Source organism: Cricetulus griseus, chromosome 7 (assembly GCF_003668045.3).
Source record: "Cricetulus griseus strain 17A/GY chromosome 7, alternate assembly CriGri-PICRH-1.0, whole genome shotgun sequence".
In the NCBI taxonomy this organism is placed as follows: Eukaryota; Metazoa; Chordata; class Mammalia; order Rodentia; family Cricetidae; genus Cricetulus; species Cricetulus griseus.
Genome location: NC_048600.1, coordinates 3837709 through 3856124, shown reverse-complemented (window position 1 = coordinate 3856124; position 18416 = coordinate 3837709). Strand labels below are relative to the sequence as shown.

Genomic DNA, 18416 nt, shown 5'->3' with positions numbered 1-18416 from the left:
TTGCCTCAGTCCCCTGAGTACTGGGATTATAAATGGGTCACCACACCTGGCCTTTTTTTTTTTTTATAGATTTATTTATTTTTTATGTATACAACATTCTGCTTCCATGTATATATGCACACCAGAAGAGGGCACCAGATCTCATAAGGGATGGTTGTGAGCCACCATGTGGTTGCTGGGAATTGAACTCAGGACCTCTGAAAGAGCAGTCGGTGCTCTTAACCTCTGAGCCATCTCTCCAGCCCCTCTTCACAGCTTTTAAGTACCATGATTCTAAAAGCAAACTTCAGTGACCAAGACTCCTTAGAAATGTAATAGAGGGAGGAGAATAGGAGATAACCAGCTCGGCCAAGAGAATGATTCTGACCAGGTGACGATGCCCTTAGAAAGGGAGAAGCTGTTTAGGAAATTAACCACAACACCACTCAGGCTTGGCTTTGGCTCAGGGACAGATTCCAGGGTAGTAGTGCTGGTAGATAGATTGCTGTCAAACTAGTCTATTGGGAACACTTTGTTTCTTGGCAACTGAATGAATCCTTTGTTTAAGCAATCTGCCTACAAATAAACCCTGAGTGCTGGAGAGGGCAAATGAGCCTCTCTGTCTTGGAAAGCACTGCTCCCAGTGCCTCAGCTGTAGTGCTCCCAGTAAGCTTCCCTCACCTGGTTCTGACCTTCCCTCAGGGCTGGTGGTTGGAGATCCAGGTTCTGCAGAGATAGTCTCTCAAAGCTGGCTAGGTTTCCTGCTGGTTCTGGGTGACAGCCAGGGCTATCTTTGAACATGACATCAACAATACTTTTAAAAAACAAAAGGCTTGGGCTGGAGAGATGGCTCAGTGGTTAAGAGCACTGACTGCTCTTCTAGAGAGAGGACCTGGGTTTGAATCCTAGTACCCACATCAGCTGACACACAACCAACTGTAACTCCAGTCCAGGGACATCTAGCAGTGGCACTCAGGCACACCCTCACCCACATACACATAATTTAAAATAAGAAAAAGCGTTAAGCATTTGGGGGCATTCAGTCAGCCTTTTAAACTTTATTTATTTAATTTTACTTTTTTTTTTTTTTTTTTTTGGTTTTTCGAGACAGGATTTCTCTGTGTAGCTTTGGAGCCTATCCTGGCACTTGCTCTGGAGACCAGGCTGGCCTCGAACTCACAGAGATCCGCCTGCCTCTGCCTCCCAAGTGCTGGGATTAAAGGCGTGTACCACCAATGCCCGACTTAATTTTACATTTTTTTTGTTGTTGTTTTGAGACAGGGTCTTAGTTCTGGGTGTTTTGGAACTCACAATGTAGACAAGGTTGTCCTTGAACTCAAAGAGATCTGCTTGCCTCTGTCTCCCAAGTGCTGGGATTAAAGACCTGGCTTGATTTTTTGTTTGTTTTGTTTTTTGTTTTTTTTCGAGACAGGGTTTCTCTGTGGCTTTGGAGGCTGTCCTGGAACTAGCTGTTGTAGACCAGGCTGGTCTCGAACTCACAGAGACCCATCTGCCTCTGCCTCCCGAGTGCTGGGATTAAAGGTGTGCGCCACCAATGCCCGCCATTGTTTCTTAAAGACATTATGGCTGAAATAGATTTTTCCCAAAATTAAGCATTTTAAATTATTGGAGCCGGGTCAGGTGGCTCAGCAGTTAAGGGCACATGCCACCAAGCCTGATGGCCTGAGTTCCACAGGGTGGAAGCAGAGAAGTGACTCCTTCAAGCACACCACCCCCCAATAAATCTAAAATAATAATAAAAAAATTGTTGAAAAAATAGAAGCCTTCACAGTCAACTGTTAATTTCAAGAGAATTGATAGAAATGTGTGATACTTTGAACCAGACTTTGGGATACCAGTATGGGCTAATTAGAATGAATTAGAATTACTATCTAATTCATGCCTAGAACTTGGGAGAAATCAGTATATATTGGAGGAGGTCTAAGTTATACATATAATCGTTCCTACTTCCCAATATAGTTGATTTTTTTAAAGAGATATTTATTTATTTATTATGTATACAACATTTTGCTTCCATGTATATCTACACACCAGAAAGGGGCACCAGATCTCATAATGGAAGGTTGTGAGCCACCATGTGGTTGCTGGGAATTGAACTCAGGACCTCTGGAAGAGCAGCCAGTGCTCTTAACCTCTGAGCCATCTCCTGATTTTTATAAATATAACATTAAAAGATTTTGTTTGCTTGTTTTATGAAATTATCCAGGGTTGGGCAGATGGCTAAGTGAGTTATGTGCCTGTTGTACAAGCATCAGGACCTGATTTTGGGACTCCAGCATTCTTGTCTGATGTGGAGACATGAACCTGTAATCCCAGTTGCTGTGTCAAGCAGAACCTAGGGTTTGCTGCCTAGCCAGTCTAGCTGAATGGCAAGTTCTAGGGTTAGTGGTAGATCCTGTTTGGAATATTAAGATGGGCCAGGCGTTGGTGCATACCTTTGATCCCAGCACTCGGGAGGCAGAGGCCAGCCTGGTCTACAGAGCGAGTTCCAGGACAGCCTCTAAAGCCACAGAGAAACCCTGTCTCGAAAAACCAAAAAAAAAAAAAAAAAAAAGACAAAAGAAAAGGAAATTAAGATGGGGCCTGGAGAAATAGCTCAGCAGTTAAGAGCACTTGCTGTTCTTGCAGAGGACCCACATCTGTGGCTTACAACTGCCTGTAACTCTCAGAACAGGGGTTCTAAGGCTCTTCTCTGGCCTCCTTGGGCGTCTGCACAAGGTGATGCACATAGAAATAGCTAGGCACAAACATAAAACAAATAAATCTTTAAAAAATAAGATGGAGAAGTGACTGAGGAAGACATCCTGAATCAACCTGTGATCTCAGAACACACCTCCTTCATGCACATACATACACCCCACACAAACATGTCAGATGAGAAATTGTTTCCTTGTAGTTTCATTACCTTGTTTTATCTTTGTTATTTTTGTTTTCTCTCAATGTCCTGTCCCCCCACCCCTTTTTTTGAGATAAGGTATTATAGCCTAGGCTAGTCTCAAACTGTGGGTATAGCTGTGGATGGCCTTGAATGCCGGATCCTCCAGATTCTGCCTCTTAAGTGACAGGTGTGTGTTAGTATACCTAACAAAGTTACTTTTTAAGAATCTTTTATGATGGCTCAGCTCAGCTGATAACGGCACTTGCTGCCAAACCTGAGTTTCATCCCTAGTGGAAGGAGAGAACTAACTCCTGAAAGTTGTCCTTTGAGCTCCACGTGTGTGATGTACACACACACACACACACACACACACACACACACACACACACACACACACACACAGCATTTAAAAGAAGAGTAAGGGTTAAGCTTCTAGTTTATGGAAATGTCTATAGAGCATTCCAGTAAAGTGCTCCATTTTATATTCCATCAGCATTGTATGAGGTCTCTAATGTTTCCACATTCTTCCCAGAATTTTTCTTTTGGTTTTTCAAGAATCTGGTTTCTCTGTGTAGCCTTGGCTGTCCTGGAATTCTCTCTGTAGACCAGGTTGGGCTTGAACTTAGAGATCTGCCTGCCTCTGCCTCCTGAGTGCTGGCATGAAAGGCGTGCGCCTGGCCATCCAGTAGTTGATGTTTGCCCACAGGTGGAGGTCAGAGGACTATAGTACTTGGTAGTTTTCTCTGCCTTTTTTTTTGTTACAAACAAACAAACAAACAAAAAAACTAGGGCCTTGGTCTTTCTGTTTCCAAGGCTGGCTTCAAACTTGCAACATTCCTCCTGCCTCAGCCTCCAAAGTACACTATTCCTCTATTAAGCAATCATCCCTTGTTTGTGATGGAGAGAGGCTAGGCAAGTACCCTGCCCCTGAGCTCCATCTCTAGGCCTGAGAGTGGAAACCTGGTGCTTTAGCTCCTTTCCTTTTGTTTCAGCAAACAGGTGTCCAGAGGCTCCTTATGTGGCTAAGTTATGTTCCAGATTGGGTGTGTTGACCAATCTACAGCACCTGAACACCTGATTAACTTTTTTGTTTGTTTGTTTTTTTGTTTTTCGAGACAGGGTTTCTCTGTGTAGCCCTGGTCATAGAACAGGCTGGTCTTGAACTCACAGATATCTGTCTGTCCCTGCCTCCTGAGTGCTGGGACTAAAGGTGTGGGCCACCACTGCCCAGCCAGCACCTGATTAAATATGTTGCTTTAAGTGAAATTGATAACAAGTGTGGGAGGCATTTCTGCAACCCCACTGTGGGTTTCGGGATAGCCCTGTAGACTTCAGTTGTATGTGGCTTTTCTGTTGACTAATGTGATGGCACACTTCAGTTAACCTAGTCTTAGCTGTGCTCCCTGTAAAAAGGTGGTGTAAAGATTATGCAGAATAATGGGGCAGCTGCAGTGTAAGTGCAGAGTTGTGCAGGTGACTTTCAGATAAGAGGGCACAGGAACATCTCTGATTCTTTTCGTGGCACCTCCTAGGCGGTCGGCTGTGTAAAGATGAAGCTGAGTATCTCCTTCCCAGCCACTGGCTGCCGGAAACCATTGACGTGGACGATGAACGCAAGCTTCGTACGTTCTGTGAGAAGCGCATGGCCACAGAAGTAGCTGCTGATGCTCTGGGGGAAGAGTGGACGGGTTATGTGGTCCGAATCAGTGGCGGGATGACAAACAAGGTTTTCCCAGGAAGCAAGGCAAGGATGCATTGTGGATGCCAATCTGAGTGTTCTCAACTTGGTTATTGTAAAAAAAAGGAGAGAAGGATATTCCTGGACTGACAGAAACTATTGTTCCTCATGGGTTGGGCCCTAAAAGAGCTAGCAGAATCCAAAAGCTTTTTAATCTCTCCAAAGAAGATGATGCCCACCATTATGTTGTGAGAAAGCCTTTAAACAAAGAAGGTAAGGAGCCCAGGACCAAAGCGCCCAAGATTTAGCGTCTTGTTACTCTGTGTGTTCTGCAATACAAATACTGTCGCATTGCTCTGAAGAAACAACGAACAAAGAAAAAACGAGGAGGCTGCAGAATATGCTAAACTTTTGGCCAAGAGAATGAAGGAAGCCAAAGAAAAGCGCCAGGAACAGATCGCCAAGAGATGTAGGCTGTCCTCGATGAGAGCTTCTACTTCTAAGTCTGAGTCCAGTCAAAAATAATTCTTTAAGGGCAGCAAATAAATAATCATACATTGAAAAAAAATGAAATAAAAGAAACATCTCTGATTACCAGTTGCTTTGTTCTGGATTTGTAATCAGCTAGTTTCCTTATTATATTTATTAGTGCTCATCATGTAGCATGGCCCCTGAATTGCTAGGACATCTGTCTCCCAGAGAGTACACCACACCTCGGCAGTCTTACGAATAAACAACCCTGAAACCAATGGCTTTTCCAGTAGGCTGGGAGAGAAGAGTGACTGTGCCTAGACATTAAGGTTCTTGTTAGGTTTTACATATTAGCCAAAGTCTTCAAGGTTGAACTTTGTTCAGTTAGTATGAAGATAAGGTAAGGGTGTGTGTTTCAAACATTATGTGGGCCTGAGTCTGATAATTTGAGTTTTGCAGTGCCAATTGTTAGTATCAGCAATTACATATAAATCATATCTTCACATTTTTAAAATAAATGATGTTTTTAAAAAAAGATCAGGCCATGTTAAGAATGGCACTGCAGCTGGGCGTTGGTGGCACATGCCTTTAATCCCAGCACTCGGGAGGCAGAGGCAGACAGATCTCTGTGAGTTCGAGACCAGCCTGGTCTACAAGAGCTAGACACTGACGGAAGACACTTGTGGATAATCTATGATATAAATTTATTCAACATGGAAGAAAAATAATCCAGTAAAACACAAGATGGAGGTAGCAGTCAGTATATTTTCTCTCACCTTTTTGTTGTTGTAAGACTACTCTTAAGGTGGAGCTAAGGGTGACCTTGAACCCCTAGTCTCCTCTCCTTTGCCTGCCAAGGCTAGGCTTACAGGACTATACTGACATGCCTGGCTTAAAGAACAAAACAGAAACAAACAAACAAAAGAACTTCATGGTTTGCTATGTTCTTAATGAGAATATTTTATAGATTTATACTATATTTATAAATATTATTTTTATATACTGTGAGCTATCATTTTAAGCTCTGTTCCTTATCCCTCTTGGTAGTGATAAGATTGAACAGGTGGGCTGTTTTCAAACAGTTCCACTCCTTGGTGACAAAGCATTCAAATATATCAGCCTGGTGGGGAGTATGGTGGTTTGAATAAGAATGGCCCTGTAAGACTCCTGGAAAGCTCAGGCTTCCAGGATCTTAGTCCAGGACCTCGGCCACCCCAATCACTAGGCAGAGGCGAAAGCTTGATGCAAACTGCATGAGGCTTTATTGTTGCTTAACGAGCTAACCCCATGTTAGCTGGGGTCTTTCATCCACCCACCATGGTGGATGGCTAGCAAAGACAGTTGGAAGCGGCTGCATACAGATCTTATAGGGCAGCATAAGGGGAGTGTCTAGGGGTACGCACAGGCTCAGGATTGGTGTGTCTCCAGGCTTGGAGGGTTTGCCCTGTGTTGATTGGTCAACTGGTTGTTGTGGCCCATAGGCCCTCCCAGGGTGGTTGCTATGCTCTGCGTGTCATTGCTGTTCGCTTGTCCGTAAAGCACACCCAGAGCCGTAAAGCATAGCACCACCAACTAACTTCTGATTGGTTCCTTGCCAGGAGGCAGGCACCTAACCTCTAGTGACCAAGGCAAGGTCAGAAAAGCACGTGTCTGGCTGTTATGGCTTCGGAAATGGGGAGCTGGTCCCTTCAGCCCCATAATCTCATATTTTAGATGCCTAGTTATCAGGGAGTACTTGGGAGATATCCTTGTTGGGAGAAGTGTGTCACTATTTTGGTGGGTTTTGAGGTTTCAAAAGCCCAAGCCAGGCCCAGTGTCTCTCTTCCTGTTGCCTGCAAACCTGGATGTAGAACTCCAGCACCATGTCTGCCTGCATGCCACCCCAGGCTTCCTGCCATGAAAATAATGAACTAAGCCTCTGATACCAAGCAACCCCTGAATAAATGCTCCCTTTTATAAGAGTTGTCATGGTCATTGTGTTTCTTTATAGCAGTAGAACTGACCAAGATTGAGTCATTCTTATCAAACCACTACAAGTACAATGTCAGATACCTTACTGGGGTGATAATTTAGAAATGGCAAGAAATTCCACTATAGAAGTGATTCACTGCAGTTTTACATTTTTAATAATTTAGTTTAATTTTATGTGCATTGACGTTTTACCTGCATATGTTTCATGGGTGTTGGATTCCCTGGAACTGGAGTTAGACAGGTGTGAACTGCCATGTGGGTGCTGGGGATTGAACCCAGGACCTCTGGAAGAGCGGCTAGTGCTCTTAACCACTGAGCCATCCCTCCAGCCCCACATTTTTGTTTTTTTGAGACAGGGTTTCCTGTGTGACCCTGGCTGTCCTGGAACTTGCTCTGTAGCCAGATTGGCCTTGAACTCACAGAGATCTGCCTGCCTTAGCCTCCTGAGTGGTGGGGTTAAAGGCGTGCGCCACCACCACCCAGCTGCAGTTTGACATTTATAATACCAAGAAGGCCTGGAGAGATGGCTCTGTAGGTTAAGTGCTTGCCATCCCAACACCCCTGTAAAAAGCCAAGTTTGTGAATCTGTTGTCACCTTAATGCTTGCTGAAGTAGAGTTAGGCAGATTCCTAGAGGTTGATGGCTAGCCAATCTAGATACATTAGTGCATTCCCACTAATTTGTGGGAGACCTTGTCTTCAAAAATAGTATAGAAAGCAATAGAGAATCCTGATGTTGATCTCTGCCCCTCACGCCTGCCTCCTCTACCAAGTCTCATACCTGCCGGAGCCACACAGTGAGGCCCTGTCCAAAATACAAAACAAGGGCTAGGGAACAGCTCAGTGATAGAGTACTTGCACAGTATGCGCAAGACCTAGATTCAGATCCCAGCCCTGTAAAAGAAGCAAAACCCAACTTCCCCACCCCAGAGGGGGAGGAGATCAAAAGACATGGAAGAAACCTACCACCCTGGAACAGTCTGAAACTGTTATTATGACAAGAAAATTCTCTTAATCTGTTTCCATCTGGGGCTCTGTCCTCAGCACTCCAGTTGTCACTGACAAACTCATGACCAGTATGTTAGTATGTGGGAGTGCCTGAGGTTTGATCCCAAGCACGGGGGTGGAGCAGGTTGGAGTGAGATCGAACGTCTGAAAACAATAGCTACTTTTGTATTTATTAATTTGCTAAATTCCTTAAGCATTTGCTCACTTGAATGCAAAGAGGAATAAGCTCACGAATTTATGATTAATTTCAGTACACTTTAAGAGGGAAAAGCAGTGTCTACCTGGGTGGGTGGGGGGTGGGGTATGTGTGTTCAAGTAACAACAGTAGGAGCAGAGCCATTCATGGGGCACCTGGGTGACACCCACAAGATACCTCTAGAGTGTCGTCCCCTTTCGATCTTACGATTAAGATACCATATCACACATAGCAGAGTGCTGCACACTCAGTGTGCATGTGTGTGTGTGTGCATGCCAGAAATAGACCGTACATACCTTCCTTTGTTGTTCTTCACCTTAGTTTTTGAAAATTACATTTATTTATTTATTTATTTGGTGTATGTGCAGCACAGCTTGCTTGTGGAAGTTGGAGGACAGGTTCTTTCCTTCCACTTGTGACCCCTGGAGGTCATCAGTCATGGTAATAAGCCTGTTACCCACTGAGCATCTTGTTAGCCTCCACTTTATTTTTTGAGACAGGCTCACTAAACCTGGAGCTCACCAGTTTGGCTAAGCTGGCTTGCCAGCAAGCTCCAGGGGTCTCCACCAGCAGCCCTTCAACACCCAGCACTGGGATAGAAACACTACCATGTCACTGTGCCTGGTTTCTTACATGGCACTGGGGATCTTCCTCACTGAGCAAGCACATTACTGACAGCCATCTCTCCAGCCTCTGGACATTTTATTTTGGTGTTGTAATTTTACAAAGTACTTTTTCAAAATCTTATTTTATGACATTTTAGGAAGACGTTTAAGCTGTTGCCTAGAAAGGAGCTGACATTTACCATATGACTCAGATTTACATGCTGTACTTAGATGTATTATTCAAATTAAAGTCCTCAGATATATAAAGAAAGGAAAAAGATTAAAATGTGTTACTTGCCAGGGAGCAAGTTATAATAAAGAGGAAAGCAAATGTGTTAGCTTTCATCAGTGTGAGGTTTGTGGCCTCCATTCTGACATTTCTCTTCAGTAAAAACCACCTAATTAACTTGTATTATATATGGCATTTAGGTATGGAACTCAAGAAGGGAGACGTCATGCTATGACTCCATCTATCAGAATGATAAGCTATTCTTGCTTATTAAGACCATTTCAGACCAAATACAAAATAGTCATGCAAACCAATTATGGAGCAAGTACTCTATTTCCCTAGCTAGGTTACAGTAAAACATTTAAAGGAGCCATTTATTAATTTCTCCATAAACTTACACTAAGTGCTAGCCATCTAGCTTAGAAACCCAATTTTATCTCAAAATACTATATTTTGATTTTTTAAAAGATTTTATTTATTTATTATGTATACAACATTCTGCTTCCGTGTATATCTGCACACCAGAAGAGGGCACCAGATCTCATAAGGGATGGTTGTGAGCCACCATGTAGTTGCTGGGAATTGAACTTGGGACCTCTGGAGGAGCAGTCAGTGCTCTTAACCTCTGAGCCATCTCTCTAGGCCCTATATTCTGATTTTTAATTGCAAAGAAGTAATCATTTCATAGTTCCATTGTACCGTTTTGTTACTTTTTTGTTTTGTTTCAAGACAGGGTTTCTCTGTGTAGCCCTGGCTATCCTAGAACTCACTCTGTAGACATGGCTGACCTTGAACTCACAGAGATCCACCTGCCTTGGCCTCTCAAGTGCTGGGATCAAAGGTGTTCGTTGACAATGCCTGGTCATTTACTTTTTACTTAATAATTTGACGAGTTTTGAAGAACTTAGTTCTAAAGGTATGTTTTTTTTTTTTAAATAAAAGCTATATTATTTATTTGTATATGTACATATGTACCACCTATGTTGGTCAGAAGACAACTTGCAGGGGTCAGTTCTGGCCTTCCCCTATGTGGGTCCTGGGAATTGAACTCACTGTCGGGCTTGGCCCACTGAGCTCTCTTGCAAGCCTGGGGTGATTTTTTTTTTATCTCTTTTTAAAAAGGTTTGTTTGTTTATGTGTACCACGTGTATGTAGTGCCATCAGAGGCCAGAGAGAGCATCAGATCCCCTGGAACTGCTACATAGGTGCTAGGAGTTGAGCCTGGGTCCTCTGGAAGAGCAGCCACTGCTCCAGCCCACGGTTTCTTCTTTTCTTCATTTGGGATTCTGAAACAGGGTTTATCTGTGCAGTCCTGGCTGCCCTGGAATTCACTCTGTAGATCAGGATAGCCTTGAACTCAAGAGATCTGCCTGCCTCGGCCTCTCAAGTGCTGGGCTTAACGGTGTGTGTCACCACCGCCTGACTCTGGGTAGAAAGTTTTGTTGTGACTACCTCCAATTGTACCGATGCTGCAAATCTCTGGTAAAAGCTGCAGGTCTACTTTGGACAGAATTCTCACCAGAGCAGCAGGGGCTTTGCTGTAGCACCAAGAGTCAGAAATTTGTTAAAAACAAAAACAAACAAAAAGCCCTCTTACCTGGGCTAGAGAGATGGCTCAATTAAGAGTACATAATGCAGGCTGGGTGGTGGTGGTGCATGGCTTTAATCCCAACACTTTGGAGGCAGAGGCAGTCAGATCTCTGAGTTGGAGACCAGCGTGATCTAAAGATCAAGTTCAATGATCAAGTTCAAGCAGCAAATCAGAACTTGAATACTGTAGGTGCTTCCCATATATATGTTTTTGTGCAAAGCAAATTAGAGACTAAAAGACAATGCTTAGTTTAAGCTCTTCAAATATATTGAAACTAAAACAGACTTGGTAATTTTGGGTAGCCCAAGAGTTCCTAACAACTTAACTAAAATAACACATTCTTTACTGAGGGGTCTGGTGTGTGGGAGGTTGGAGGTATAGGTGTTGTGACACAGGTTTTGGGAATTGAACTCAGGTCATCTGGAAGTGCTCTTAAATGCTAAGTCATTTTTCACCCAGAGAAGATTCTTAAATGTGGAAGTTAGAGAATGAGGATATGAGGTCATCCTGCTTTTAACAGGGGTGTTGTGGAGACCAGCTTGCCTTTTAGTACTCTCACAGAACTATTTAGCTTGCTTTTTGTGAGTTTATTTTTCTTTTTTCTTTTTTAAAGTGATTTTGCTGGGTGTTGATGGTGCACGCCTTTAATCCCAGCACTCGGGAGGCAGAGGCAGGCAGATCACTGTGAGTTCGAGGCCAGCCTGGTCTCCAGAGCGAGTGCCAGGATAGGCTCCAAAGCTACACAGAGAAACCCTGTCTCGAAAAACAAAACAAAACAAAAAGACAAAAGTGATTTTTATTTTATGTTCATTGGTGTTTTTCTGCATGTATGTCTGTGTGAGGGTGTCCAGACACTTGTGAGCTGCCATGTGGGTGCTGGGAATCCAACCCCAGTCTTCTGGTCAACCACCCAGTGCTCTTAACCATTGAGCCATTTCTCTAGTCCTGTTTTTCTCTTTTGAGGACAGGATTTTACATCTTTTTTAATAGCTGATCTTTTATGAATAAAAATAAAAAATCCCTTGCAAATAAGTTTACTCCATAGCCAAGTCTAAAATGAAATTTTTATTTTTCTTACTCCCATGATTTCTTTCTTTCTCTCATTTGAGTTCTCTCAGTTAAGCCTTTATTATGACAGGGAAAAACCAAACCAAGCATTTCTCCTCATGCCCAGTAAAAAACAGGGGAAAGAAGTATCAATCATGTATAGACAATGCATAATAAAAACTAGGAGAAAAAGTACATAGGTTAAGACAGAAACTTGTATTAAACATTCACTTTTGAGTTATGAGGTGAATTTCATTCAGTTTGGTACAGTCACAAAGAGGCAAGCTGGGTTTTGGACTGTCCTACCACTGACACTCCAAATTGTGCCGGGAGTGTCCCCATGTTTTCAGAAATACCAAACGTGGAAAATGTCTCTTCAGGGTCGGTTATGGAGCCTCAGCTGGTCAGCACTCAGGCTCTGTGCCCCCAATTCCCCAGGGCCAGGCCAGGTCTTCAGTCCGAGGTAGAAGTGCTGCTGTGACTTGCAGAGGAGCAAGAGGTGGTGAAGAGCAGGCACCAAGGCCAGTCTTACTGTGTGGTGACAAGCTTCACAATCATGCTGATAATCCGAGAACCTCTAGGGCACGTACACAGGTCCATGCTTGGGTTTTTAATTTTATCCTGGAGGAGCTGGTCAAGTTCACAGCGAAGTTCCTTTACCAGTTCAGCTATCTACAATGAAAGCTGCAGTATTAGCTGTGCTGGGAGCCAAGGTTTTCATAGAGAAACACCCAATTTGATTGCCATGACTTAACAGTTTTGATGTTATTTTAGAACACATTATCCTTCTGCAACATACAAATGAGACCCATTATAAACACATCCATTTATTAATTTATCTTTATCACATCTATTTATTATTTGTTTAGAGATAAGCTCTTGCTGTGTAGTCAGGCTGGCCTAGAACTTTTATCCTCTCACCCCAGCCTATGATCGCAGTGTGTGTTGCCACAGTACAGCTTGTTGACCTTGTGTTTGTGTATGTATATGTAGGTGTGTGCTGGGAGTATGAATTCATAAGTGCCTTACTATGTGGGTTTTTGAGATAGTCTCACACTGTGGCTCAGGCTGTGTCTTTGAACTCACAGACTTTTCCAACTTGATTCCAGGTGTGAGCCTTATGTTCAGTGGGAGGTTTTTTTAATGTTTATTTCCATTTTAAGTGCATTGGTGTTTTGTCTGTTTGCATGTCTGTGTGAGGGTGTTGGATCCCCTGGAACTAGAGTTGTCTATAGACAGTTGTGAGCTGTCACGTGGTGCTGGTTATGGAACCCTGGTCCTCTGGAAGAGAGGCCAGTGTTCTTAGACACTGAGCAATCTTTCCAGTCCCAGTGGTGGCAGCTTCTTCTTCTTCTTCTTCTTTTTTTTTTTTTTTTTTTTTTTTGGTTTATTGAGACAGGGTTTCTCTGTGTAGCTTTGGAGCCTGTCCTGGCACTCGTTCTGGAGACCAGGCTGGCCTGGAACTCACAGAGATCCGCCTGCCTCTGCCTCCCGAGTGCTGGGATTAAAGGTGTGCACCACCAATGCCGGCCCCAGTGGGAGAGTTTTAAAAACCGTGTTTGCAGCTGGACGGTGGCGTGTGCTACCACTGCCCATCCAACACCCTCTCTTTATAGACTCTGCTTGTTTTGTTTTTGAAGCAAGGCTTTGCTATGTAACTCTTGTTGTCCCCAAACACAGTAATTCTCCTGCCTCATCCTCCCAAATACTTGCAACTCTGACCTTAAACCTTTACATCAATTCTAACCTATCCCAGGTATCCCTGCCCCAGGTGCTTCCTGGCACTATTATTAGGGTCATGCTCTGCTTCATGTTGGTCCCACTCTTGCTGTCTCTTAGTTCATTTCACATTACCAAAGCTCTTCATGACCTTTAAACAGGTGGGAAGCAGCTTCCTTTACCTGATGGGAAGCAGCTACAAACCGGATCCAACCATCATCCAAGGAGACCACGAATGCTCCCCTCTGAAGCTGCACATTCACCTGGCCTCCTCCAAACAGGACTAGGGGGTACACAGACACCATGCTGCAGTCTCGGATAAACACTCGGCTAGTTTTGATTTTCTCATGGTACAACAGGTAGGGGCTGTCAAATTGTCTGACCTGTAACATAAAACCTCAGGTGACAATGATTCCCAGCTGTCCTGTGGATTTCAAAGACGCCAATAAGAGTTCCCAATTACCTTTTCTCTGAGTCTCACGTTTTTATGTGTGACTGCCTATTAGACTATCCATTCAGACATCTGAGGGACACAACTCAGGCTGTCAGGTTTGGCATCAAACAACTATCTGCTGAGCCATCTCACCAGCACTCAAATTTTTAACTGAACACTAAGGTACATATTTATTTATTTTTTGTGATGTTATGGTAGATGTAAAATATCACATTTAGATTTACTCATTTTATTTTATGTGTGAGTGTTTTTGCCTGCATGCATGTGTATCTAGGGAGGTCAGAAGAGGGCATTGGATCCCCTGGAACTGAGCTATGGACAGCTGTGAACCATCATGTAGGTTTTGGGAATGGAACCTGGGTCCTCTACAAGCTAACACCTAAAAGAACCCTTGATTCTTTCTCTCTATAGCACCTCATCTCCACCTGCCCAGTTCAAGCCCCCTGTGTGAGGCTCTTTTCTTCCCAGTTCCATGTGCTTCATCAAGTCCTGACGACTGTGTGTGTAAAGTACAGAGGAGCTGACACTCATTCTTACCCCCTCTCCAGCTACCACTTCACTGTAACCATCACCTTTCACTGGGACCACTGCATGGCTTCCTGTGACTTCTCGCTGCTGCTATTTCCGAATTTTCACAGCCTCTTTCCACAGCAGTCACAGTGCTTTCAGTTATGGTCGAGCACTCCAATAGTTCCCCAAAGGGTAGACATCTCAACCCCCCCTCCCCCACACGCATGGCCCAATTGTCCCTTCACACCTCCCGTCACTCTCATTGTGATCAGACATCCCACTGAACTCTACCACTGAACTCTATTATCTGTTGTCTTCCTGCATGGCCTGAGCTTATTTCCTGTACTGGAATGTTCTCTCCTTAGAGATCTGATGGCTTAATTTTCATTCAGGACCCAATTGTTTTTGACTTATAGATGCCTTCCCAGATTGCCCTGTGGAAAAGGGCCCCTCTCTCATTCTTGCTACCTGCTTTATCTTTTTTTTTCTAGGGTATTTGCCACTGACCACCAGTATTGGCTTATTTCCCACCTATCTCCCCAGCTTGAGGGAGGACCCTGTTCACTTACTGTCCGTCATGGTCTACAATAGTCATGGCCTACGACAGTGCCCAACCCAGAGACAGGACTAGCAGGCACTGCATGAATGTGTGAATGCTTTTGTCTTCCATGTGGCTAACTGAATGGAGGAGTGGAGCTTACTCAGGCCTCTGCTGTCTAAAGTCAGATACAGTCAAGATGAGTAGATGACCCCCTAGTCCTCAGGTTCCTGGGAGCTTGGGGAGAACCTTCTCAGGGTTTACCACCACTTTCCTCAATAGCATCATGGGGATGATCTCATTCCACCTCTGCTCTTTTGTTTTGTGTTGAGACTGGTTCTCACTGTGCAGCTCTGGCTGTCCTGGAACTCACTATGGAGACCAGGCTGGCTTCTGTCTCCCTAGAGCTGGGATTAAGGTGCGCACCACTGTGCCCGGCTCTCTCTTCCTTTACCCTTTTCTCTTTTCCTCCTTCATCTCTCCTGAAAGCTTCACTGAGCATCTACTTTCAGCCATGCATCATGCTAGACTCTGGAAATGTAAAAAGGCATCAAATTCCTATCTTCAGGGATTTTACAATTCCAGGACACTCAATGGCAGTGTAACAGTGGGAGTAGAAGAATTTAGAGGGTAAGTACACTAAGGAAATTCTGTTGGTTTTAAGAAGTGCTGAGGATTGAACACAGGGCCTTGCCATATCAGGCAAGCACTCTATCACTGAGCTACACCACCAGCCAGGAAATGATTTTAGTGGAAATGTTAGGGTTAGCAGGGGCTTCCTGGGGATGAGACCATCATTCCGGGGACAGAAGCAGTGTGTCTTCTTACCATGACACCAGACGGTCGGTGTAGGGGGAACACTGTTCCATTGTATGCACTGCTGCAGCATACAGTGACAGAGGAAGTGGGTTTGAGGGGCCAGATGTGGGAATCAAGTGAGAGTCTACAGTAGACTCCATATATGAAGATTTAAGAAAAGGTCCATATTTATAAGAGTAATGCAGAAGGCTGGAGAGAGTTCAGAAGATTTTTTTTTTTTTTTTTTTTTCTCGAGACAGAGTTCCACTGTGGCTTTGGAGCCTATCCTGGCACTCACTCTGTAGATCAGGCTGGTCTCGAACTCACAGAGATCCACCTGCCTCTGCCTCCTGAGTGCTGGGATTAAAGGTGTGCGCCACCAAAGCCCGGCAAGTTCAGAAGATTATTACAGTTCTTTAGGCATGAGACAGATGTTTGGAGTCTGAGCTGAGGAAGTGGCAGTGGGGATGAGAAGAAGCAAAAGTGGCACTGCCTGAGCTTGGTGACTAGCTGAATCAATGTGGAGAAAAGCAGTAGAAGGCTTTATGACATGAGGGTCTGATTCAGTGGTGGCATTTACCAGGACAGGTACACACAGAGAATGGTGGGCAGGGAGACGATGAGTGGTCTGCGGTGACTTATATTAGCTGCCGTTTTCCAGCAGGAAAGCTCTGAAAATGCTGAGCTCGTGATAGACACAGACTTGGGGTCAGCATATGGGGGGTAGCTGAAGTCATGATGGCATGTAGGGTTAGGGTTAGGCTTAGATTAGGGTTAGGCTTAGAGTTAGGGTTAGGGTTAGGGGTTAGGGTTAGGGTTAGATGTACACTGTAGTGAGAGAAATAGAGGAAGGGGACCAGAGGATCTGGTGAAGGAGACAGTGAGCAGGGACAGGAGGGGACATTTCACGAGCAAAGGGAACATTGTTTCAAGAGGAGGAAGTTGGCTATGTCAGAAGCCAGCATGCTGAGGGCCAGGTGAAGAAGAAGCCCTTTAGATTGACAGCCAGGAGGCTACTGTGCTATGGATGGGTTTAGCCTCTAGGGAAGAGGCAGCCGTCTCACAGCAGCAGCTGAAGGAAGAACAGAGCTAAAGGCTGGCAAAAACACGATGTGACATAATTAGCTCATGACTTCTTAAACCAATTCAAAGAAACAATTTTCACTTGAGAGCAGGAATGAAGGCTTTGTGTATACAATAAGATTTTCTCGGCACGGAACACCTTTCCAGAAAGGGCTTATCAGTCTGTGTGCACAGAGTCAACCTTCTCTGAATGCATGTACTGCTGGGGACACTGCAAGTCACTGAACAGGGCTATGAGCCTTAGAACCCACGTTTCTCATCTGAGGCTGTGCTGGAGGGGACATTCTAAATGGAGACCTTCTGACCTGATAGTTCACCGAGGATGGGTGAATGTGCACGTATCCGTCATTCTTCGTAACAAACTTCAACTCAGCTGACTTCGGCTGCAGTCTGACAACTCCACTACTGGTCTTCTGGAACTTTCCTTCTGGGGTCTTGACCTATACAAGTAGTTATAAAAAATGGATACATACATTTTCACTGCAGGTCTTGTCCTTTGGCACAAACAAGTCTTATCTGAATAGTTTTTGTTTCTTTTTCTGTTTCGTTTTCTGTATCACTGTATTGCCCAGATTAGCCTGGAACTTACTATGTAGCCTTGTTTGGCCTCAAACCTGTGATCCCCCTGTCTCATCTTTCAGTGCTGAGGGGTGTGTATGTATGTGTGTATGTGTGTGTGTGTGTGTGTGCGCGCGCGTGTGCACACGATGTGGCAGTCAGAGAACAGCTTGCATGAGTTGGTTCTTTCCTCCCACTGTGTAGGTCCCAGGGATCCACACTCAGGTAGTAGGCTTCAGGGCAAGCACCCTATCTGTTGACCTACTGAGCCATCTCTGTCCCAGGACTGTTGTATAGCTTGTTCTTTTTTGTTTTTTTTCTGAGACAGGGTTTCTTTGGCTGTCCTGGAATGAACTCACTATAGACCAGGCTGGCTTCGAATTCACAGAGATTCATCTGCCTTTGTTTCCTGAGGGCTGGGATTAAAGGTGTGAGCCACTACTGTCTAGCTGTATAGCTTGCTTTTTAAACTTTGTATACTGAACACATTTTTATTCTTTTTTTTTTTTTTTTTCCGAGACAGGGTTTCTCTGTGTAGCTTTGGAGCCTGTCCTGGCACTCGCTCTGGAGACCAGTCTGGCCTCGAACTCACAGAGATCCGCCTGCCTCTGCCTCCCGAGTGCTGGGATTAAAGGTGTGTGCCACCAATGCCGGCTGAACACATTTTTATATTTGTTCAAGATTTTCCTAAAATCAAGAGCTATATAATGCCTAATTGTAAGTATCTATAATTCCACAATTAAACTATTTATTTATTTATTTATTTATTTATTTATTTATTTATTTTGAGATAGGGTATAGCCCTGGCTGTCCTGGAAGTCACACAGTAGACCAAGACTTGAACTCACAGAGATCCTCCTGCCTCTGCTCCCCGTAGTGCTGGGATTAAAGGCAGTTAAAATGACACATAAATTTCACTCTCCCCAGATGGTAATTTAAGGACTCACTCAGTGTCAGTATTAATCATTGAATTTTTTTGTGTGCCAATTTTAAAAGTAAACAAGTCTAATTCTTTGGGTAAATTTGCATTTTTTTGTACTACTAAACTTGGGAACTCTTTTTGTGTATGCATTGTAGGTTTAC

At 44.1% G+C, this 18416-nt stretch overlaps 1 protein-coding gene and 1 pseudogene across 11 annotated transcripts in view; one reads left to right on the top strand and one right to left on the bottom strand.

Annotated features, from left to right (window-relative positions):
• Positions 1–4416: 4416 nt before the first annotated feature.
• Positions 4417–5153, top strand: LOC113836727 (annotated as a pseudogene).
• A 6518-nt stretch (positions 5154–11671) lies between these two features.
• Dhx57 (DExH-box helicase 57) overlaps positions 11672–18416 on the bottom strand; it is a 59428-nt gene continuing 52683 nt past the window's right edge. For 10 of the 11 annotated variants that reach the window (XM_027426003.2, XM_035447459.1, XM_027426002.2 and 7 more), the window contains 3 exons: positions 17081–17215; positions 13575–13775; positions 11672–12345 (listed from right to left, as the gene is read on the bottom strand). In XM_027426003.2, the coding sequence (XP_027281804.1) occupies positions 12202–12345; positions 13575–13775; positions 17081–17215 (480 nt within the window). In that variant the 3' untranslated portion in view covers positions 11672–12201. The remainder of the gene's footprint in view (positions 12346–13574; positions 13776–17080; positions 17216–18416) is intronic. The other variant, XM_027426010.2, reaches the window with a different exon arrangement.